Here is a 24,343-nt window from a genome sequence, read left to right on the forward strand (position 1 = left end):
GTGGCATGAGAAAAAACTCAAGGCTAGCTGCACCTCAACCACCTTATTGGAACTTAAAGCTCTTATCTTTACAAAGCAGATTTTTCAGCCTTTTTATGGACATTCATCAGGGGCCCTAAGAGAACAGTTAAAATTTATGTTGACTTTTTGCTCTATTAAGTATTCTAAGTTTATTAAGTTTTTTTTCCTTTAAACTAGCTTCTTTTGCCTCCTTCCTTAATATGCTTAATGAACACGTGGGTAATTTTCACAGCAAACACCGACAGAGAGCAGACATTTCAGAAAGGAAAGCAAAACTGGCAAAGGAATAAAGAGTGTTATTCCATATGCTGTTGCCAAAGATTATGTATGGTTATTCCTCATTTTGATCATAAGCTTTTAATCTTAGTGCAGATGCAGTTCTCAGGGGTGGCCAAACAAATTTTAGTTCAAAATGCCAACAATGTATAAAAGTAACTATGAACTCCAAGGACTCCCTTTCATATATAGTTACATATATAATTTGTTGCAAATAACATGCAATGAAATCTGCATTTCTAAGCAGTATGTATTCCTGCTTCACTCCTTTTTAACCTCAACTTTAAATATGGTTACACTCTCTGATTCGTAAAAGCTTGGTATACAGCTTCCAAGATTAAAGAAAAAGGAAAATTCTACTTCAAAGAACATGTCAGACAAAAGGAGACCATAGCCTGACACAGGGCACCACTCTTCTCTCACTAGCAGTTTGTACTTTTCATTAAAAACAAAAAAAAACCCAGAGACAGAAGTTGTCTGGACAGTGTGTGATTTAATCCCATGAACAGACTCTAGGCAATGGTAGACAGCCAGTCTGCCAGCCTTTTTACAGGGGACATTAAGGATTTTTCCTCCACCGAAGATGAAAACTTTGCTTGCTCACCTAACAAAGCCTATGTCCCATTAAGAGAGACATTTTAAGAGGGAACAACGACTGCACACCCAGCTGTCTCCTGAGAATAACCTCAAGAGTCCTTTAATGGAAGGATACCTGGAAGCTGTTAACCACCACCACCACCTTGCAACCAAGTGGAAAATAACTGCTCTAGATAAAGACAAACAAGCTAAGAAAAGTCCTGACAGCTTCAGGAGGAGCACTCACTAGTGTCAGGCAAGTATCAAGGCCTTGCTCTTAACTCCTGGAATGCAAAATCACAGTGTTAACTGCTTTATCAGCATTAGATGTTACCTTTCAGTTTTGTTCTTATGATAGTGTTCCATGTCAAGCCTCAACAGTCAAGGAACTAACAGGAAAGCACATACTACCTGACACTGCTTGTTAAAAAGCTTGACAATCAAACTCTCCTTGCTTGACTTGTAAACTAACAAAAAACCCAAGCCAAAGAGAAATCAATAATAGTATTTTCACAGCTCATCTATGAATTATTGTAACCTGTGTAGGGAAAACAGAACCATCTGTTTTCCATTCATTAGGGTGTTACTGTGTGGCTGCTCAAAACTGCTAGACTGAAATCAATTACTTCTTTGAGCATAGGAACTTTCTCCACATCTCTACATTGACATTAATAAGACAGTAACTGGAGTGGAACTAGCTTTATAGAAACTACATGAATTTTACAAACTAAAAAGCAGTGCATGGCACCACATTCATGAGTAAATAGATGTTGCTAAGATGCTTCTATTAAATGGCCATCATTAGAGTGGAACTTGCATTTAAAATCCGTATTTATTCAGCTATAACTATTATAAAAAAGAAAGAAACTGCTTAGGCTGACATTTTTCACTCTTGGTTCTAGTCCAGAAAAGATAACACACACATTCAGCTGTTTTAATTACTGAGGGAGGGGCAGAATTAAGCATGACATTTACTTCTTACAACACCCCCCCCCAATAAACATTAAGTCTTTAAATCCACTCCTATCTTACCTGAGGGATGTATTACAGAAGCTATTCAAAGAAAGAATATACTGCTAGCATAAGGTTTTCCAGGAAAGAAGAGAATCCTTTGTTCCTTCACTCCCCATCCTGAATCCTATCAAACTGACAATTCAGTTTTGGGTTTTTTAAGACACTCTATACAGGGAGACAGCTTAAATCCTCTCCTACATTTGCTCTCATCTACCACTCAAAAGGTTAAGAACAGTTTTCCAGTAGCAACTGTACAGTGCATCTGTCCACGGGAGCACTGAACATTTGGTCAGGTTTGTCAAGTTTTGATGCAGTTGCATTTGCTTAACATCTTCAGCTTGGTTTTGAGTCGACTACTTCTTAGCATAAAATGCTATGGCTGCTGTTAAAACCTGATGTTAAAGACATAATTTAATCTACTTACACACCATAGTAGACATCTCAGCACCAGGAAAAATGAGAAGTAACAAGAAAACACATTTGAGAAAGGATGACATGTAAGACAGACATCTTCAAACAAAACAAGCAGTTAGAGACCCAGTATACTAAATCACCATTCTCTTATTTGAAATCTAATACCTAGGCATTTCAATGAACTTGTGGGCAAAAAACTGTATACATGAAAAAGATGTGGGTTTTTTTGAGTTTGAAAACCAGCTTGAATATCATTCTTTAACTGAACATATGAATGAAACCAGAAGACATGCTGCTGGCTCAAGACAACTCAGAAATGGCTCACAAGAAAGAAACAGTGACAACAGTTCTTTGCTTGAGGAACACAAAGTTAATCTGTTTATGAATAGTTGTCTGGCACAATCAGCAATATATTCAGTAAAGCTTACATTCCTATGTAGAATGGAATTCCATTTTCCTGGGAACATGCTCACTGCCAAAATGCCAGCATACATGCTGCAGCATCTCTCCCACGCCTGCCAAGTGAAAAGGGAGAATGGCTATGACTACACAAATTAACCTGCTATTCATATAAGTGGTCTGAATCTTTTAAACCAGTGTTTGTTCTTTCTCAAGAAAATGTAATTTGTTTACTTTGCCTTGCAGACTATTTATATGATGCCCAGGTCTACCTCACTAGACAAGAGCACTATTAAAACTTTTTTATAAAAAACAGACATCAAGCCAAAGTACAATTCATCCAAAGACTGACTGCGTCTTCCTATTCAAGTCTGCACTCAAAACCGTTCAAAGCTGTACAGCACCATGACATACTGTCGTATAATTGTCTTAGAGCAGGGTAGCAGATGTGGGCCACATTTCCATTTTCATTCTACACGTTTGTAAAACAAAAAGACATTGTACCTAAGGACCACAAAAACTTTGTTTAATAGTAAGAGATCTTCAGAACCTCTTCCATCTAGTAAATATAATTCATTTGTGCTGTATTTACTTACATCTTTCTGTAATTATATCAGGGTCTGCAGTGCCCAGAGTACTGTGGCAAGGGACTAAAAATGACTGCAGGAATACAAGCCTTTTCAAAAAGCTGCAGGCAAGGATGCTTCTTTCAGGTTAGCTTGCTCATGACAATGTCATTTTTAATGGCAATTCTGGCAATACAGTAACCACTACTTCTACCTCAAGTCAAAAGCCATCTTTTTGATGTCCACACATGAAGATGCACACATTTCTAACACTTCTGGTTTCTGCTGTCTGAGTTCTAATACTGATCATTCATTTGATCTGATTCAATTCAGTGTGATTCACAGCAGTAAAGCCTTGTTTCACACACAATTAAGCAATGTTCCCCCAACAAAACTGATGGATAAATGCCTATGGCACTGGATGTTTGCATTTGTTGGGTTTTTTTCCTTTTAAATGTTATGGACCAGATAAACAGTCAGTCTGAGTCTCCTCCTCTTTAAAAAATGGACTGTCGATATTAACAGATCATGCAGTTGACCCGAATGAACTTTAAGAAACACTAGTGATTTAACATATTTAGTAAGAAAAGAGTTAGGAAATACAAGTTCTCAGTTTCCATTTTCCACCTCTAGTTCTGATTTTTTCTGTAGGCAGAGCATAGAGGAGGCAAAATTGTTTTCTACATAAGTGTTTGAGAAACTACTGCAACCATGGAAATTATTTCAGGGAATCAACTAATTTCAAATTAACAAGAGCTAATTTGAGTGTTATTTCTATGCTACAAGAGATGAGACATGAATCATGAAGAGGGCTGGCTATTTCTCATTTGGCTAGCAAGTCAGACAACAATGCCCACACAAACAGCGTAATAAGAATGGGCTTCTTCACGTAGATGCAGTATATAGCCTGGCCTCCCATTAAGAACTTTACTAAAGTCTAATCATAACTTCATTAGCAATCTGATGATTTACTAAGTTTACACAAAAAACAGCCACAGATGATGTCGCCAAAAGTTCTATTTTTACAGACTGGCATAACTGTTCAATTACAATATAGCACTATATAAAGGTAATGTAATCATCAGTGTACCTTGAAAGGAAAGCAAAACGTATCTACAAAAACAATCTCGGGTAAAATTACCTTAAAAGTATAAATATCAAGAACTGCTATGAGGTGGTACCCAGTACATAACACTGCCCACAGTCAGAAGTTTGGTTTTACCAGTCCCTCAAAGCACTACTTGAATGCATTTTTCAACCACCCTGACTATATGCAAAGCTCACAAGGTAAACATGACAAGCCACTTAAGCTTCATTCTTTTACTCCTGCAATCAGAAGAAATACTGGAAGTTACACAACTGTTTCTAGAAGACAAATAAGGAAGTTCAGAATCTAATCTGAAGTTTGGAGTAAGACATCTGTATTCATCAGATCTGTGTTTCAGAAAGAGTTGGGGCAGGAAACGACAGGCTCCTCACCACTGGATGGCAAAACTCTATATAATCACAGGGGACAAGTGGAAGGTAAACGTGAGACAGAAAAGAAGAAAGGAAAAGGCAAGGAAGGAACAGATTGTCCACAACAGATATGGCTGACATATTTTTAAGAACAGATGGCAACCGACAGTGATGTGATACAAGGCACTCAGTTCCCAGAGACTTGGCACTCCTCAAAACAGTGGAATAGCTTTTACAGTAACCTGACTCCAACGCATATTCTTCCAAGGAAACAATAGGTGAGAAGATATTTTCACACACTGCACTGATGGGTTTGAGAGCTGACAAGACAGAAGGCTGAGAAGTTGTAAGGATTAATATGAGGCAGGAAAGCTTTCTGGCATTGCACAGCGAAGACCCTAAATCTGCAGGTCCTGGGGGACACACGGCAGCCACGCAAATTACCTACCAACACCACTGACTGCTCAGTTCGGTCATGTTCATTACAATAGAAATATATTGTTCATAATAATAATAAAAAAATACACACGCATATTCATACATATCTCAAGACATAATGGAGAAGAAAAAACCCGAGCCCTCTGGAGTGCTCAGGAGCTTAAGTATATTACAAGCAATTGGTTCCAAATTTAACCCAATGCTTTTAGACAGATGGAATTTAAGCAAGAAATTCTGGTGGTTTAGCTCTACCACTTCTGTTTGATTTAAAATAGAAACAATGCAAGAAAACCAGTGTTTATTTACTCAGCAAAAGACTGATTCTCTCTTATTAACTTCAATGAACATAAAAATGACACACAGTGAGTTCAACTGTTTTGGTCAAGGCAAAAAAAAAAAAAAGCAACAAACACACAAACAAAAAACAACAGATCCCTTTTTCTCTTTTCTCTAAATAAAAAAGAGGGTGCAACATGACAAAGAACTGTTTTTCAGCTCTCAGTCATTTCCTAAAGGAATTATTGAGATTATTCTAACTAAAATGAAAATATTTCACTGCACTTACACAAAAAAAGCTACTTTTGTCACAGGGCAGCTCAATGCCTCAGTGCATTTTGACTGTCAATGCTTAAAGTACTGTCCAGTGTCTTTTGCTGAAGAGATATGTAATGGGCAGAGTACCTGATTTTAAATGACTTTATCAGAGTGCATAAGAATAAGGTAAGCCGGAAACACTAGTGCCTAATGCAAATATAGTTTTATTCATTTTAAAAATAGATGTATTTAATTTGAAAGCATATGCCTGTGTATCCACCCTACCTCATACATCTGAGTGACTCAGCACTTACCCACAAAAACAGCTGTCATTATTTTAAACCACAACATAATGGGCTATGTCCATTACCAATAAAATGCTTCCAAATAAAGCATCTTGGAAAAATCATCTGTACACTGCAGGCTTCACAGACCTCAAGACAACAGGAAACATGTTCATTTGTGTTTTCTGCAGCCACCCATTATTTTATTTTTTTTTTTTTTAAGCACACAAAATACAAAACTCTCATCAACTCAAGAATTAGGGAAATTTAATTCTCAACTACTGGAAGCTCCACATGGCAAAACTCAGTCTTAGTAATGCAAAGAAACTGGTCACACATCAGCTGCAAGAAAGGAAGTCTTTCCATAACTGAAACAGCCTGAAGAGAGGATCATTTACTTACACACATAGTAAGGAGGGAGCTACAAATGTCTTGGGATATAGGAGGCCCCATATCAAAGAGCTGATGGTCTGATGACAGGCAATTCATCTCATCTCAATGTACTACTAATCAGGAGGCAACATTCACTGCTTTTCACCCAACACCTAACACGCAGAGAATCCATCAGCCCCACCCACATTTTCGTAATGCCATACTGCCACCACTGAAAATTGGATTTTTAGTTGAAAACCTGCGAAGCAGACCTTCAAGAGTACACGTGGTGACAAACGTCAATGCCACACAAGGTGTCTCACAGTCTGGGAGAGCAGAAGTCACGCAGGGGATGACCGGGGAGTATGTGCGTGGCCCTGTGTGACCATGGGGCCCTGGTGGCAGCACCCAAGACACCCAGCTCAGGGCACCTGAGTGCCCACCACGCTTCTGACTTCAGCTGAGGCCAGCTGGTCAGGCAAGCTGAGGGCTAAGCATACAGGGGAAGAAAAATAATATAGGGAATTTCTGCAGTGAATGCCACGCAGAAAGAAGACAAACTCCAATAAGGCTAGAACCATGCAAGAGCAAGTCTGACCGGTCCCCTGAGATGCTCCCACTTCTACTATTTGGTATCTGACAGGTTTACTGCTTTTGCTGTTGATGAGTGGTTCTTGTAGGAAACAGCTTGCTCTGGCATGTTGGTTACATGCATATATTCTGCAATCCACTTGCCATTAAACTGTTGCACTTCTACACAGAGCTGCTTGGCTTGTCCAGAATAAGACATTGCATTTGCCTGCCATTTCAGTTCTCATGATCATCTGCTTTCTCACACAAACCAACATTCCTGCTTATATTGGGCTACATTTGCATCTCTGCATGTAAAAAAAAAATAAAAATTATCTTGCATTAAGTCACACCTTGCCAACTAAACAGAACTCTGCAATTAGTTTAAATACTGTCAGCAAGTGGAATGAGTTTATGTCAGAGAAAGCAAAACACCACATATTGTGCATTAAAAGGATTCATATTTAGGGGTTTTGTATTGTTTGCCTGTGTGAACCAGACACTTCCAAGTGACCAACATTTACGAAGTAATTTGTTGTTGTTACTAGGGTAAAGATTTAGCACCACATTTTCAACATAAAACCCAAGTGACTGAGTGTCACCAAAATGTATTAAGATAAAAGAAGCATCAGGATAATAAAATATATTATAGTAAAGTTATTCCTTAAGAGTAAATTTCACAGCCCACAGTTAAAACAGTTTCTTTACAGGACAATTTCCTAAGGCATGCGAGTTTTACTTCAAGTGGCTCAAAAAGATGGATTCAGCATCCAAAACCAAAGTCACGTTTGTGTCAGGCAAAACTCACTCACGTAATATAGCATGATACCATCTTGGAGTGTATTATAGTCCTCTTGCCACCTACCACAAAGGTGTGTCTAACCTACATAAGGAAACTTTTGCAAAACAAAGATTGCATTAAATAGTTGTCTCAGTTATTTTTTCAACAGCTGATGTTCAGAAGGCAGCCTTGGTTTTAGGCATAAGCATTTAATGCACATATGTGCTAAAGCAAACTTTAAAAGCAGCTGCCTCAGTCAGTTTTGGAGCTTCAGAGGAAACAATCAAGGACTACCACAGAGTAAAGAATTTGGAGTATTCCCAAATTCAAAGCAAGTAATGCAGTACACTACCACGGGATGTATCAGAAGAACTGGCCAAACCTGTACAGCTGCAATGATTAGTAGTTCTCACAAGCAGAAGAAAAATGTACAGGCTGCACCAGCTCAGCAGAACCAAGGGAAGGCTTTATTTTAAATACTATGTCCATCTACTCTAACCAATTTTTACAGAACAATGAGGCTGTCATTCCACAAGGAATAAAGAAATTGTAAAAGAGAAGCAAAGAACATAGCTCAAGATGACCTAGATATTTTATAGTCAAAGACTGTCCCAAAGACAGTGCCCATTAAGTGCAGGGTGGTTATGTTTCTTTATAAGGAAAGCAACAAGAGGAAAATAGTGAAGCGAGAAGGACATCAGAGCGATCACAGTGCTATATATTTTGATGGGAATTCATGCTTAGCCAGAAGTACCTGATGCAGTTAAAAGTAGTAAGACTGCTTTTGACTGACAGAAATTAGTTATCAATTGTCAGAAGCACTGAAGGAGCTGCTGTAACTAAGGGTTCCTTTGTATTTGGCGTCCCTACTTGACACACTGCAAGTCACTATGGAAATCAAACATCAGTTATGGAACTGACAAAAGCTGTGGGGAAATAAAACAGTGCTGTTGATACAGCAATGACAATTTCAAGAACATGCCTGTTGATTCTAGCCGAAAAGGAATTTTCAACAAGGAACACACATGAAAACAAACATGGATGCACAAATAAGATGCAGAGAAGGATAGGGATATACAAACTGTATTAGGACTGCTGTAAACCACTGACATCTAGAGATAGGCAAGAAAAATGCAGAATAAACCATAGCACAATACTTTCATATGCAATAATTTCTAGTTTATACTTCACAATTCATATTTAATTCGCTTCAATTTTTTCCTTTAGATTTTCCCTTTTGTGCTGGACCATAAACCGTTTATAGAGATTAACACAGCAATGGCAGACATCCATGTCATATGCTCAGATCATGTTTGACTGAAGCATTTACATCCTAGATTATACTGTAGATTCTCTAATCTTTGATTCTATATTACATATTCAGGTTTAGCCACTGCTCTCCACGTGGTTCAGATCTCTAAAGCTAATCAGCGCCATACAATTGGATCTAGTAGTTGGTATTCAGCCTGACAGCCAGTTAGCAAATGAAGTAGTCCGCAATTTAGTAAACTCCTGTAAATCAGTCTTAATGGCAATCCCCTCCATGGGCCATCTACATGCTGCTCTGATATAATCACAGATCCCAGGAAAGACAGAATTAGATTGTGCAGCTTCTTACCTGCAGCTCCTTTGAGACTCTCTCTAAGTGGTTAGTTATCTTTTTTATTAGGTCACTATACATCTGTTCCGAATGCTGCTGGCATACACACTTATACACACAACTGCAGAAACAAATATAGGAACAAACAATGAACTTACAACAGTTTGCAATGAAGGGTAACAGACTTCAAAATATTTTGTTCAAGTCTCAATTTAGAGGATAATAGAGTTAACTGAATGATTGCTGAACTTTTAAATACAGTCCTAAGCTTGGAATGAGCTCCAGCAGACTCTTAAGTCTCCCCTGGAGGCCCCAGTGTGTCCATCCCATTCCCCCTCCCCAACCTCACTTTGAGTTCTCTTAACAGTGCACTTTAGAACAGCCAGGATAATTCTGTCAACAGCACAGTCCTAATTCTGGCTTTTGTCTCTCCTATGTGAATGAAGTCTCCATTAAAATAAGCGGGCTTAATGATTATATGCATATTCTAGGGCAAAACCCTTACTAAAAGAAGGGCAACACTGACATGCAGTCATAGAAGTTACACCAAAACCATGCTAACATTTCAGAACGAAACAGCAAAAGTTCTAAAATTAGAAACCCAAGCATGTTACTCCATCCTTTGTTACCTAAATTCTAAGAAAACCCTACATTTTCATAATAAACAAAAATGCAGAGACAGAGCAACAAAACTTTAATTCTACTTCCCATGGCTTGGCTGCGTTAACTCTGGTCTTCAGTGTTACCTTTGCTTTTTAAGAACATTTTATTGCTCTCATAGTCAATAACACATATCTGAAAAATAAGGCTATGTATTGAAAACAAATTTACAACAGTTGTAAAACAAATATATGTATTACTTTCAGGAAGAAGTTACATTAAGGTAGTCATCATCGTCAGGGCTAACACCAACATTGTCTGTACCAAACAGCTTTTTCTCTCGAGTGCTTTCATTCTTTGAAGTCAGCATTTTGAAAGCTAGCTGCCAAAAATCAAGAGGCACAAGGAAGACTTCACCTGATATCTTGGGCAAGCCAAACCTCCTCCCCATGCCTCTGTTCTGCTTTCCTCTCAGTCCCTCTGTATGGAGTAATGTGACAGCGAGCAATTTAGGCCAGAGACCTCCCCATAGGACATGCACAAAAAAACTATTTCCAGCAAGGTCCAGATCTTAGACTTGAATTCTACAGGTTTTTAATAGGTTTTTAAAACCCTAAAGCTATGGTACAACAACACTGTCTCTCTGCAGGGGAATTATGACATTCCAATTCTCTGCTGAGAAGGTGGTACAATGACAAACAAACTGCAAAGATGGGATTAAAACAACTATAGACTATGGGCTATTGGGCTTCTTCTGGAGGAAGTTTTTTACCAGTGAATTATCACTAATTTCTAGAAGTTCGCATTTATTCCCTTTGACAACTTCAAAAGCCTCAAAAGTACAGCATTCACCCCTATGCAAAGCCTCCTCATTTGGCAAACCATGCTATTTCTTAAAAACCAAAAGACACCCCACACCTCTCCTACTATTATATTTAAAAAATAATTCAGTATCTGTAGTTTGATATTATTTAAATAACAGTCAAAATCGTCCTGTTTCTTTCACATGAATTCTACCAATAGCAGATCCTATTTTGGAACAAGCAAGTGCAAAAGACATTTTGGTATGATGCAGTAACAGCAAAAATACCAAAGACAGAAACACTGATAAGAAAAGCCAGACTGATTTTTGTTACCTCTTACAAACCAGCCAGCTAGGTAACAAAGCAAATGGCCATACATTTGTTTGCTCCATAACTAACCAGTATATAGCCACTTCCACAAGTTGACCACTTGCAATGATGTAACTAAACTGAATTTTAAAGTACACCTCTGCTTAGCCTTACATACAATATTGCTATACCTACTTCTGCAACACATTCTGTAGTCAAACACCAGTCTTTGTAAGTACGTGCAGAGCGTGTTTACATTTTATTTGAACACTTCTATTTAGAGGTTCCTTCCCCATTTTCAGATCCTGTTTTCAGTTCCGGATTGCGGGCTGATTCTGTGAATCATCCTTGCCCTGCTACTACCCAAAGGAAGTCACCAGCTTGTTAGTCCTTTAGCATAACCAAGCACCTTAGGAAAAGGAAGACTCAAGCAGGACATTAGAAGGTAAGCATTTAGTGCAAGGGATGAAGATCTGAGTTCTGTAAGTTGTCTTGAAGAACATCAATCTAACTGCATTGTACCTGGGAGGCAGTTGTAACGCTTGCCAGAAGTACAACTTTGCTGTTCACGTTTTCCTCATCTCAAAGTTTCCTTCACATGTGTCAATATATTTAACCCTTGTAACAGGAAGTGACTATGCACAGGCAGGCTTTGGACTCAAAGATGAAAACAGTCACTAGTCACACTTTGATACCTTATGGGTAAACTGATCCGTAGTAAGTATCTGCATACACACCTTTGAAGTTATCTCCTAGCTTTCACTGCTGTGGAGTAGACACCTACAGTTATCACTGATCATGTCAAATACAGTAGCTTGAGTATCTAATAATATATTTTGAGTTTGCTTTATGGAAACCTTGATTCCTTTAGTCAGCACAAAGACGATCAAAAAGACCACTGTATTTTCAGCTCAGTTTCACTGTAAAAAAATATAAAAGATAGGTAGCTGTTTGAACCACTTCAAAAACCACCCCATTTTCAGACTAAAGAACTAGCCTAGGGAAGCAGAGAGGATCTAAACCTCAAGTCTGCTGCAGGCTTTCTGTAACACTCCAAGCAAGCATCATCATTAAATTCAACAAAAAAGCAGTTTTTCTTCCATCCTCAATCTATGTTGTCTAGATCATAAGTCAAGCAAAGGGACACCCTCTAAAATAAAATTTAAAAAAAAACATAAAAAACCCTCCTGGTTGGAAGAGGCTGTGTCAGAGTAATTACATCCACAGACATAATTTTTAAAAGAAAATTTTAAAAACTGACACAGTAGCTTTATCAGTAACACTGAACTACAGACAATCTTTTGTTTTGGCAAAATACATGCAACAGACATCTGTGCATCATTACAATACTGCATCAAGAGTCACCCTGATGTCTAAGGGTTATCTATGAGAAACTTAAACCCCATTATTCCTTTAAGAAACAAAACTTCTGAGCAGTAAAAAGATGGCAAAGATATACTGCAGTTATCTGAAACCCATAACTAGGTACAGGTCTACTCTAGGTATTAAAGCATTAACTTTGTACACCTACTCTTTATCAGAGATGACTACAGAGAGATGCTGGCTTAACTCTTACTGACAGTTGTTTGCACATTGGGGATTTCAAGCTAGGAAAAGGATTTTGATTACTTACACTAAAGCTGCAAAATGTCTCTCAGTTCAAATTTACGACTTCAGTTACTGAGACACATGCTGATGTCTGAGTCAGCAGTTCCAAAAGTTTGGAGATGAAAGAGGAAAATTATTAAAGATTTTAACTGGACTTAAGAGGGAAGACTAAACACCTGCCCTTCTTGGATACGATTCCCTAATCCAAAGTTTCAAACTGGAGAGACGAAGCGGGCAGGAGACAACAGAGCTGAAAGCCTCTAAACATGGCAATCAGTGACTGAGCTGCCAGCATTATTTCATCGAGTGCAACACTATGGTAAAGAAAATCAAGACAGCAGCGCTACTAGTTGTGTTGCTGGCAAGGGCCAGTAGTTTTAATGGTGTCTTGGCCAGCAAATGCAGCAGCAGCTACCCAGTTTCCAGCCTATTTACCAACGTCCTGGATACCTGTCACCTACAGAACAAAAATCTCCATTTTAGTCAATCTCTTAAGAAACTGCCAGATCTCTAAAGCACTTAGCATTTTGGTTTGGAGCAGTAGTGTGGTTTTGAAGCAAATCCCCTACTATCCCCACCACTGTGCACTAGCTTAGTCTACAAGGCAGTTCTGGTGTGTCACTAGATCCCTTTTAAAGCAAAGTAAACTGCAGCTCCAGGCCAGGTACAAATCAAATGTTCTCCAGACAAGAATGGAGATGTAAAGGACTGAACCTTGTGCCAGTCTTTCAGACAGCCTCTAACCACACATGCAGTGGGATGGCTGGGCAAGGGGAAAATCAGACCAAATCTACCTGATGCAAAACACAAATGATAGTTTATATGGACAGACCCTGGCACCAGTTGCTTCTATTTACTTCCGCACCTCTACTGCACCAAATTGATTCCTATTAGACATGACAAAGAAGCCTTTTGAAACATTAACTCAAACACCTATTATGCCAGTCTTTTCTTCCCCTTTGATGAAAGGGATGTTGAGACTTTAATACATTTCTTAATATATTACATTAAGCAACTGCGGTGGAGCTTACTTTAATGTTAATGTTTTCAGCACTTATGCATTTTAATTCTCTAGCATTTATTGCTGTTAACATGGGATGTCAAGACCTGTATCTTACTCACTCATTCCAGCCATTTAAACAATATTGTTACTTCCATAACCTTCCCACTCTCCTCCTCATAAATACAAAATAACATATGCACAGGCTGCAAGATAAAACAAACATTTAACTTAAAAGAAAAAAAAAGTAACATAAAAAGATTTCCTTACCTGTATATTTGTTCGTAGGAGATAGGGATGTAGTCACCAGGACTCTGAGTTAAAAGCTGATCTATGGCACTGTCCAACTTTGGCCAATATGTGCTCTTATAGTCTTCAATTGTTATAACATTCATCACTACAAGAAAGAGACAAAACTACATTTACTAATCTTAGCTAAAAGATTAGAAGCAAGTAAATGCTCTGCAATTTCAGATCACACCAATCAGCTGGCCAAAAACACTGGGAACCATTCACTTTCGCTAAGATAACCTCATCTAAAACTAAAGCCCAGACTTGAATTTGTACCTTTTTATTTACAGAAAATAAAATCAGAAAACCTGCCAAATCAGTGCTTGCATATTTCTTATGGTCCCAAGTAGCAGGGAAAAAGCAAAGTCCTGGGAGTTCTAGCATGACAATGTAATAATAATAATAATTATAAAAAAAAAAAGTGTAGTTCAGTAGTTAGTTCAGATTAATAAATTACACAACTTTGTGGGAGTCCAGAATCAACAATTAACACTGGGTCCTTACATACAGGAGAACAAGCTTTGGCCAAGACTGTTAGTTTTTGGCATACTCCTTCCCAGCAGATATATTAATTTTACAAGTCTCAGGTGGGACCAGAAGCTTCCTTGGCCTAAAAAGTGATGCAATTCCCTCTGCCTTCAATTGCAGTTAGGCTCCCGGGCGACTTTTTTGGATATGTATTACAGCTCCCCCTCTAGCAGACACAATAATACTCCTTTTCCCTCTAGCAGACACAATAATACTCCTTTTCCAGATAAGAATCAACACAGGGAAGAATAGGAGGCATTTAAATTAGCGTTCCCGTTCCCCATCACTCCCTAATTTTCTCCCTGAGCTTCCCAAGGGCATCTTCTTGCACAAGCCCCTCAGTGTGTCTTCACAGACACAGAAGAGTTTTAATCTCTCTCTTTTCAGGGAGGATTTCTGAACCAACCACGCATGGCTCAGCTCCAACAGCAGCCACAGGAGAAGGGTTAGCACCTTCCCTTCAGAGATGTACTCACAGGACTGCCTTGCTGCCTTGTCACACCACCATAGCTTCACAGCACCCACTCAAAACAAAGCCCTCAGTAAATAACAGCACAGGGTATACTTCACATCAAAATTATCCAGTCCAGGAAATCTAAAGTAATTTCTTCATTTGAACTCCACATGTGGGTCTGGGCTATATAGAACAGAGAATAAAGACAGTTCCCACCCCAAACAAGCCAGTTTAGACACTGCACTGAAAAGAAATATTTTGAATAGGGCTGCATTTTAAATACATGCGTAAATGTAGATTCACTGCTGGGTTTGAAGAGCAAGGTTTCTGAAATGTTATTTTCACAAAGGGCTGAAAGGAGCTGGGTAAGTCACTTTTGGCAGCATTACGAAGAACAATTCTAGGTAAATACAGGCAAAACAGTTATCATGAGAAAAAGAAGAGTATAAAGAAAATGTGGAATAAGAGAGGTGTGAGACAAGAAATGTCTTACAGACACTATCTGTAAGAGCAGGTATTACAGATTCCTGTTGTGTGTCGTCTCAAGGTATTTCAGCCAGAAACTTTGCTTAGTGAAGAATGTTAGTGCAGTACTCCTAGCTCCCTCTTCCCCCACCTAGTCATTGGTTCACTTTTGCTTCATACCTGTTACAGAAACGGATCTAGTTAACACAGTATGTGTCTGATTAGTGAACAGGTCACCACCACCACCAAACGCTGCAGGATGCTGTCCCAACACTCCGGCCTGCTATCTAAAAGTATGACACCATTCACTAACAGGTTGATAAAGGTTACGAGTCCGGGTACGCAACTACCAGGACATAAGTTAACATGTCCAGCAAGTCACCTCCACAAAGCATCCGTGCAGTCAGGAACAGCACAACACCTGCCTGACAGTAAAATCATCCCTTATTCATCTGTCTTGCAATGACTTGCTTGAGTTCTCGTGTCTTACAGAGCTCAGGCTCCGGGCAGATGTTCTCAGGACCAGCTTCCATGTAGTAGCTTTACTATTCATAGTCAGCAGCAAATCTTAACATTTGTATTTCACTTTGTTACCCCGAAAGAGGTGGGTCTCCACAGAAGCGCTCTTTTCCACACAAAACATTAAACTGAAGTCAGCATAAATATTAGACCAAGTCTTGACTTAAGATTTCAATGTATAATCACACCCACATCTGGTTTAACATATTAAATGAGCTCTATTCATTTGAAAGAAAATAGTCAAGTAAGAATTGAAAAAAACTATTTTACAGTGTTTAACAGGCTGTTGAGATGTCAATTTTTTTTTTTTTTTTTTTTTACAATGTAGAAGATGAAAGCAGCAGCAGACAAGAAGGCCTGCCCATTAGAAGTGCTGCACAGGTAAAATTTTACAAACAGCCCCAAGAGGCTTGCATAGGAAACACTGATAAGTTCAAAGTAACATTCTAGAAAAGCTTCATTTTTATTCAGAAGACTCCTACAAGTACTATTTTATTTGATTTCCACACTTCAGTTCTGAAACGAAGCCAACCATAATATTTATATAGTTAAAAGTCCAAAGACTACACACTGAACAATCACTATTTTTATTCTTCTAATCCAGAAAACAAATTACTTTTACGTCCTTTTTTTCTGGCAGTGCTTACACACACAAAAAAAAAAAAGCGAAGGGTGACTTAAAGTTGCGTCCTCCAATTACAATCTCTGCAAGAACAAACTCAAGACCAGGAAGGAAAGAAATCACACAAATCCTTAGAAAGAAAAGACAGACTGCCCTTTCAGAAACATCTTTAACTTTTTACTTTTCTATCTTTTTAGGATGTCATTCTTAAATGTTAATCCCTATATTAGGTATTCAAGATTTAGAAGGATTTGTCCAACAGCCTCCATTACATTCCTCCCAAGGAAAGGATGATACTAAAAGATGACTTTTGTTTCATTGAGATTTATTAAGTTTCTGAGAAGTGACACAGACTTTTTGTAACAAAGCATGCTAGAATGCATGATTTTGTCCAACTACAGCGAGTTTGGGGCGGGGTTGGGAGAGAAATCAGTCTGATCGGATAGAAAGGAAGCCAGTATCTTCCAGTGAATTATAAAAGACTTCACAAGTAAAGCCTGAGAAGCAACTGCTGCTTTTCCATATAAAGAAAAGTTCAAAAGAAAAACTGTTTAAGTCAAATGCAGCAGTGAAACCATTTAAGTGAAAAAGAATATGCATGAGCTTCACTTGATAACCTAGATACTTCAGTACCATAGCCATAATTGAAACATAGCCTGCTCCAAGCTACCAAATTCTTTGATATCAACTTCAATCAAAAGAATGGCAAAAAACACTAAGACTTTAAAAAAACAAAAGCAAAAAGTCTAAGAGGAGGTATACGTCCCCCATGAAATTGATAAGAAAAACTTACACACAGCTTAAAAAAGATGCTGGAAGAGTAATATGTACAGGACATGAAGAATAGAATAATAATTAAAAAAAAAAATCATTGATACTGTTGGTTTTGTTATTTAGATGAGACAAGTTAACCTGAAAAGCTACTCAAAACGCTTACTATGTTCACATATAAAAACCATCCTTCTTTTAAAACCATAGCTATAAAAGCAGGGGACAGAGCAGGACAGGTAAGCCAACCTACTGTCAAGTAAGCAGACATCAGTCTGACAATTATCTGTCATTTATTCTGACAATAAAAATCAAAGAAAGCAGCTAGGCATCCTTCAGAAGCTTTACTTCATCTCAAGTGACATATATGAAGCTTTACTGCTTAATTAGCAATGCACCCCACAATCCTAAAATATTTTGTCAAAGTGTACAGACTCTTCAAGCAGATGTCTGAGACTAATCTACAGACTTGTAGCTATTGCTGTGGCTCTACGCTTTCCTTTTTCTCAGCCATCATGTGCGTGTTTACACAATAGATTTTGCTGTATCCCCTGCCTGATACATCCTAGCATATATTAGCACGTTTATGAGTCTGCCCTGTAGTTGCTTTCAATTCTATTCTATTTTTGTTACATGTTTCTCAGTCTGCGTTAAGACTGGTTAGTTAAAGTAATGTTAAACTTTTTCTTCATCAGACAATTTGCCTACGCAGCAAAGCACACAGACTGCACTGAACTACATTATGCAACAGGGTAGTCAACAGATTTAATGGATATGCCAATGCTCACAGCTACATGTGCCCATCCTAAATGGGACTGGGATCAACTACACTTATAACAATCCTTGCCTGAAAAGGATGAAAAAACCAAGACACTGCAATTACTAGTACAGAAGAGTTTTGCTTAAAGTATTAAATGCTCTTACTCTTATTTTCTCCCTTACAGCCTTTGAAAAATATCTTTCATAACACTACTACTTTATAAATCTGTAACTATGACTGAAGCTGATCAACTGTAAATAAAGATTTAGTTATAAGTTTACCACACCATGGAAGAATTTCTTAAGTTGCTTTAATCAGTAGAAAAGCTATTAACTGAACTATGCATTATTATATCTGATTTTAGTTCTCAGTCTCACCAAAATCTCAAGGAAGGAGAATTGGATTTGGCCCCTTCAAAAGATTTTAAAGGGTCACCATCTTACTTTCTTCCTCCATTATTCTGCCAGCTGAATTAGACCAAAAAAGGCCCACCAAACAGCTTTAGTCTGCAACTACAAACATGAATAAAACCAACACACTGCAAGAAATTATGTATTGGAACACAGGCACTGGATTTTTTGTTTTGGAGGAAAGAATCAGGAAGGAGAGACCTATCTGAACATCAGAGGCACTCCAATTCATCATAGGATTGTTGGAAACTACACGTCACCAACATTTTTGCAGGTCACCTGTAGGATAACCTGTCTAAGGCTAAGCCTCTGCGTCATGAAGCAAGCAAGGCATGAGTCCTTGCTCATTCAACTGCAAGAAGTTCTTCATGCAGCAGAGAACAGGCAACTTTCCTATCAAGCTTAAGACAGACAATCAGCTTCTTGACACATTCTGCCATTGCTAAGACAGAGCATGCAGAAGGGGGTGTAGGACACACTGTCTGCTTCTTCGTTGTACGTTTACACTGAAAGTGACCTTTCTTCCTCTATCTATACCTGAAAATTAAACAGAGGCGATTAAGAGATCCTCTGCCAGAGCCAGGATTAGAACAGGCAGGATCCCAACTCAGCTCCTGTGCTTTCTCAGTGCACATTACTTCACTGGACTTGTTCTGTTCATATACACACACCATCAAAGCTATCCACAACACAACGGTGTAGAAAAGTTCTAATTAGCTTAAGTCAGAGAATTCTGTATTTTACAGGAATTTTCATTTTCTTCAAAACAATACTTAACATCAGTAAGACAGACATTGGGTTGAGATACCAATGCTGGAGAAGTGAAAACAAGAACTCAAAAACCACACCCTAAGCAAAATAATGCACAGCCTCTTCTTCTCCCCCTCAGATATAAATTGCAGATTAGCTGGAAAGTCACCTTCCCATTTGGTGAAGATCCAGCTTGAAAACCATTTTCATTCTGAAACAGAAGGAAAAACTAAGACTCTAAATTTCTCGATTGGGAATTCAAGAGCTGAGTTTAGCAAGGCTGAGCGACATTTCATTTCAACTGACTCAAGTGCTTACAAGCCACCCCAAGGTACCTGGAGCCCTGACAAGCAAGGCAGGCAGCTGACAAGCAAGGCAGGCAGAGAGCCAGAAAGCTCATGGAGTCTGGGAGCCTCAACTTCAAAGCTGCTAGCCTTGGCAATGTGCCTAGAGCCATGAAATCCAAGGCTACCAGAGAAGGAGGGATCCAGATGCCTGAACTTCCAAGCTTCTCACCAGCTCTGGAGCTGAGCTACTGAGGAGCTGGACAGGTGAGCTGGCATTGGGGAAAGGGGGGGAAACAAAGAAAAAAAGGTGCATTTCCCATCAAAATTTCATCATGGCAGTTACACGGTTACACTTCGAGGAATACTTTTAACTAGCCAAACCCAAGTTTTCTGCAAGCTTTAGAGAAAAGGGCATAGTTTGCCCAGAGGCGTGACTTCCGGAAATAAAAGCAGAATTGAAATGAACAGCAAAAGGTCTTCCCCTCCCTCAACCTTAGCTCAGCAAAACAACAGCAAAATTGGCCATTTCTGTTAAAAGCTATATGCAGAAGATGTTTTGGAGGGGTAAATTTGCCGTCAGTCGTTCTCGTCAGGCCTTTGCAGGCGTACGTCCCTTCCAAGACTGCAGACCCCTCCCAGGGGCTCTGCACACATTGCCATCCGCTGTCAGCGACGACAAACAGGTTTCAGGCCCACCTTTGGGTTTTTCAGGCAGAAAAAAAAGTCTTTAGGAAAACACGGCCTGAGCTAAGAGCTTCAGGAAAAGCAACAGTGCCTCCGTACAGCTGAACACCCTGCCTACACCCGCTCTCCCAGTTCAACAGCCAGATCTACCACGTCACCTTGCCGTGACAGGAAAGCAGCAGACAGTTGGGGTGTGAGCAGGAAAGGCTATTTTCTCCTTCCCAGGTGCCTTCACCCTTTCGATTTTGCTTCGAGAAGCCTCTCGGGCCAAGACCCACGTCAGGGACCGGCCATAGGGCCGACCTGAGCCCAGACACGGGAGAAGCGGGGAGGGAGGGAGGGAGGGTCTGACACCGGGGTCCCCCCCGTGCGGCCGAGGCCGAGGGCAGGGCGGTCACTCACGGAACTTGGAGGTCGAGGCGTTGATGTTGATGGCGGCGGCGATGGCTCCGGCTCCCCCCTTGCCCGCGGCGGCGGCCCCCGGCTCGCAGCCTCGCAGCACGCCGTTGGCCTCGGCCACCGCGGGGAGCTCCGGCCCGGCCGGTGGCCCGGCGGCGGCAGCGGCGGCGCCTCGCAGGAGGCGGTCACCGAGCGGCGCGGCGGCGGGGCCCAGCAGGTGCCGCCCGTAGCCGCCGGCTCCCCAGTTGTTGTGGTTCTGGTCGTCCATCATGGCCTCGCAGCCGCCGCCGCCCTCCTCCTCCATGCTCTCCTCCTCCATGGCGGCTGCCTGCCTGCCGGCCGGGGCGGCGAGGACAGGAGAAAAGCGAGGCCAAGCGGGGCGGAGGATCACCGCCCGCCGCCCATGGCGGCCGCTCTCCGCCCGCCGGGGCTCGCCGCGGCCGCCAGCCCAGGCTCCGGCCGCACAGCGCGACACTTTGCGACAGGCGGAAAGACGGCAGAGCGGACCGGGAGGACGCACACGCCCCCCCGCCGCCAACCACCACACACGCTGCCGCGCCGCGGGGCATGCTGGGGAGTGTAGTCCGGCGGGACGGAGCTGCGATTGGCTGGCGTGCGGAAGAAGGCGGGACCCCTCGCCGGCGGGCAGCCCGCTGTGCATTGTGGGATGGCGGTGGGTCCGCCGGAGCTGTGAGGAGAAGGGCTGGGCGGGCGGAGCGGGGCCGGGTTTCCCCTTCCCCGACTCGTCCCAAGCCCGGTGGTTAATTTTAATTTGAAAGGGCAGGCTCCGGCAGGTCCCGCCTTTGGTTTCACCTCTCTCGCTGAGGAGAAGGGGCTGCCCCCGCCCGGGGCCGGGGCCTGCGGTCGGCCTCGGGGCCTTGGGCTGCATCCCCCTCTAGCGGGAAAGCGCTCCGCGGGCGGCGGGGGCCCGGGCGGGAAACGGCCACGGCCACGGCCAAGTCCCCCTTAGAAAACCACCCAAAACGTGGCTGCGGGTGTTCTGCCGCCCCTCCCGCTCGTACTTGGCGCTCTGTGAAGCGCCGGCACAACGTTGCCACCTCACAGGGATTCCTGTCGGCTGTTGCTGAGGAAAAGCCTGCGCGAGTAACGCACAGAACCGTTCGTCTTGTCCACGAACGATGTCACGGTTCAAAACAATTCGTTAGCGTTGTCCAGTTGCCTTCAAGTACGCTTACTTTCGGTTTTATTTTCGTCTGCAACTGGCTGCTGCCATGGAAGGACGGAAATGAATAGTGGGGTTTTACTGCAAATACATTTCCACTGTGTGGGGTTTCGCTCTTGCCTAGCAAACAAAAAAAAAAGTGAAAAGCATAGATAAAAGCAGAGATGTCTAGCCTTCTTTCCAAAATATCTCGTGGAAAGTGAAAAGCATGTAATTTGTTTTCCAAATAGAAACGCCGATTTCTACTTTAGCATGAGACAAAATTGTCCTGTTTTCTAGAAGCAGAAGATGCCACTGGTTTCACTGCGCTGTGGAACAGGTCTGTCTCAAGTTGCTTTGATAAAGGCAGGCGATGGAAAGAATTGGTCCCTATCGCATTTTTTCCTTATATATTTGAACTAATAGTGTTTTTCTTACACGTCAAGATCACACAGTGAATATCAACGGTCTGTTCAAACCAATACACCATGTCCTCTCCATTTTCTACCTTGCTAGACGCCAGCAAGTCACAGTTTGTCTCAGAGACCAAAAGCTGATTTGGCGCACCACGCGTAAATCTTAGATTATGTATTTAGCATATTCACACACCTGCTTTGGCTGTTGATCTATTTCTATCTATGCCTTAACTACAGCTGGAAAAAGGACAGAAAGGACATTTTTTTGTTCACTTCTGCTGCATCTTTGCATTTACTGAGTGGGCTGTATAATACAACGCAAATATCAATAGCGTCACTTATAATGGATATTAAACTTTGAAAGCTAAAGCAGCAAACCATTTTAGCTTAGGTAAGTGTTGCAATTTTCTGGTAATCACAAAGAAACGTAAATGAAGTTTGCGTGTCTTCACTGCTTCAAGAAAGACATCTTTGTGTTCTCAACCTGCAGAGCAACTCCGTCGTACCCTCCTACTCCTGCGCTTCCACTGATCTCAGGAGCGGGTCTCAGATGGTTTGCCAGTATTTAAAAACACTGTGACCTGAGGGGAAATCAGGAACTTATCAGCATAGCTTTATCGTTGTCTTATTAATTTTGAAAGTGCTTATGTTAACATCTAAGAGCAGTGGAGAAGTAAGACAAACCCAGCATTTCTTATTTTCTGTTTCATACTCTTTTGTCGCACATGCCTGTTTTTGTTAGCATCTCTGTAATTTACTGACCAGCTGGGGTCTTTTGGGGTTTTATTTTTGCCATGATCTTTAAAGGTATGTTTCCTTTCTAATCCCTTTCACAATGTTCCTTGCCCTGTGCCTACACTCTCTGCACTTCCTTGTGGCGGGAGTCCAAAAAAGCTTAGGAAATACTTCACTATACAGAGTCTTCTCTGTTGCCTTGTGCAGCAAGCCAGCTCATCTTACAAATCAAACAAGAAGCTCTTTCTTGCCTCCCATAAGGCAAATGACAAGCTGCAACAGTCATCTATGGCTCATTTCAAACACATGACTGCGTGCTGATAAAGGCACTATCAATTGAAGCGGCACTTGTTTTTGCATGCACTTCAGAGACTTCTCTGCATCTTTTCCTTGTCAGCATGTGGAGGTTTGATTCAGGCTTTAAATACTGTCTTGGCAAAGTTACATTTTGCAATACCACAGCTATAATTATTTTCAATGTTAGTGGAGAACACAACGTACAAATGCAATTCTGACAAGACCTGAGTATCCTCACGTCTCCATGAAATCCCTGGAGACTTGACTTGTCTTTATTGTAACTAGCTCATCAGTAGACTATAGTACTTTCACCAACAAGTAACATGCAGATGTCATACTTTCATTTTAGACTCCTGGATCCCTATCTAATTACCTAGACAAGTATCAGAAGCATTCGTTACATCTTCATAATATTTTCTTTTTTTTTTTTTGGCTCAGCACTTTTGATAACCAGGTCACAGCCGCAAGCTTTACTACAAATTAAAAGGGAACATCAAGGTTTCCTAACAATACTCACGGAAAGTGTGAGTCATTAAAGAAATATTCGCTACACAGAAACTTGTAGAAATGAGGCTACAAGGGAGCTTTTCCTTCTAGGCTCCCAGAAGCAGGCTGTGACACTTGCTTCTGCTGAATGTTTATCTTTTGCATAGTTTCAATTTTATATGAACATTTGTATCAACCAGATAAGGGTATTTTCTTTTTCCTCAGATATTTATGTTTATAAAGCAGAATTATTAGGTATCCCAGAACAGCTGTTGCGGTGCTCCATGTCACAGCTGGGTCTATACAGGTAGCAGTTAAATGATATATGAAGCCTGTCAGGAACAGATCTGCTTAATATGTTTTGTTTTATTTCCTGCTATTGATGATAGACATTATGACATGAATACAGTTCTTATTTTAAAACAGACCATTTTTCCTTATTTCCCAAGTGCCTGGTCCACTGAAGTCAATAGGAAAGTTTTCATTGATTTCAATGGGATTTCAATCAAGCCCTAACACAGCATGCAAAATGCTTCCCAGATTTATAGGTCTGGTTCTAAAAACTAAATGAAAGAAGAAAATAGTTCTGACAAGAAAGAAATACAAATGCTAAGCACAGCCTTAAATAGCAGTCTGTCAGGAGGAGCATGAAATGTAGCTCTTTCAATGGCAAATAAGATGGCCCCT

General features: G+C 40.7%; 1 protein-coding gene across 3 annotated transcripts in view; it reads right to left on the bottom strand.

Moving 5' to 3' along the window:
- Positions 1-21,027, bottom strand: part of CACUL1 (CDK2 associated cullin domain 1) — a 51,380-nt gene extending 30,353 nt beyond the window's left edge. For 2 of the 3 annotated variants that reach the window (XM_075026485.1, XM_075026484.1), the window contains exons 1-3: positions 20,564-21,027; positions 13,894-14,020; positions 9,322-9,424 (exon numbers count right to left, since the gene is read on the bottom strand). In XM_075026485.1, the coding sequence (XP_074882586.1) occupies positions 9,322-9,424; positions 13,894-14,020; positions 20,564-20,879 (546 nt within the window). In that variant the 5' untranslated portion in view covers positions 20,880-21,027. Of the gene's footprint in view, positions 1-2,729; positions 2,817-9,321; positions 9,425-13,893; positions 14,021-20,563 lie in introns of all 3 variants that reach the window. The other variant, XM_075026483.1, reaches the window with a different exon arrangement.
- Between the last annotated feature and the right edge of the window lie 3,316 nt (positions 21,028-24,343).

The sequence above is a fragment of the Buteo buteo genome, chromosome 4 (assembly GCF_964188355.1).
Source record: "Buteo buteo chromosome 4, bButBut1.hap1.1, whole genome shotgun sequence".
NCBI classification, from domain to species: Eukaryota; Metazoa; Chordata; class Aves; order Accipitriformes; family Accipitridae; genus Buteo; species Buteo buteo.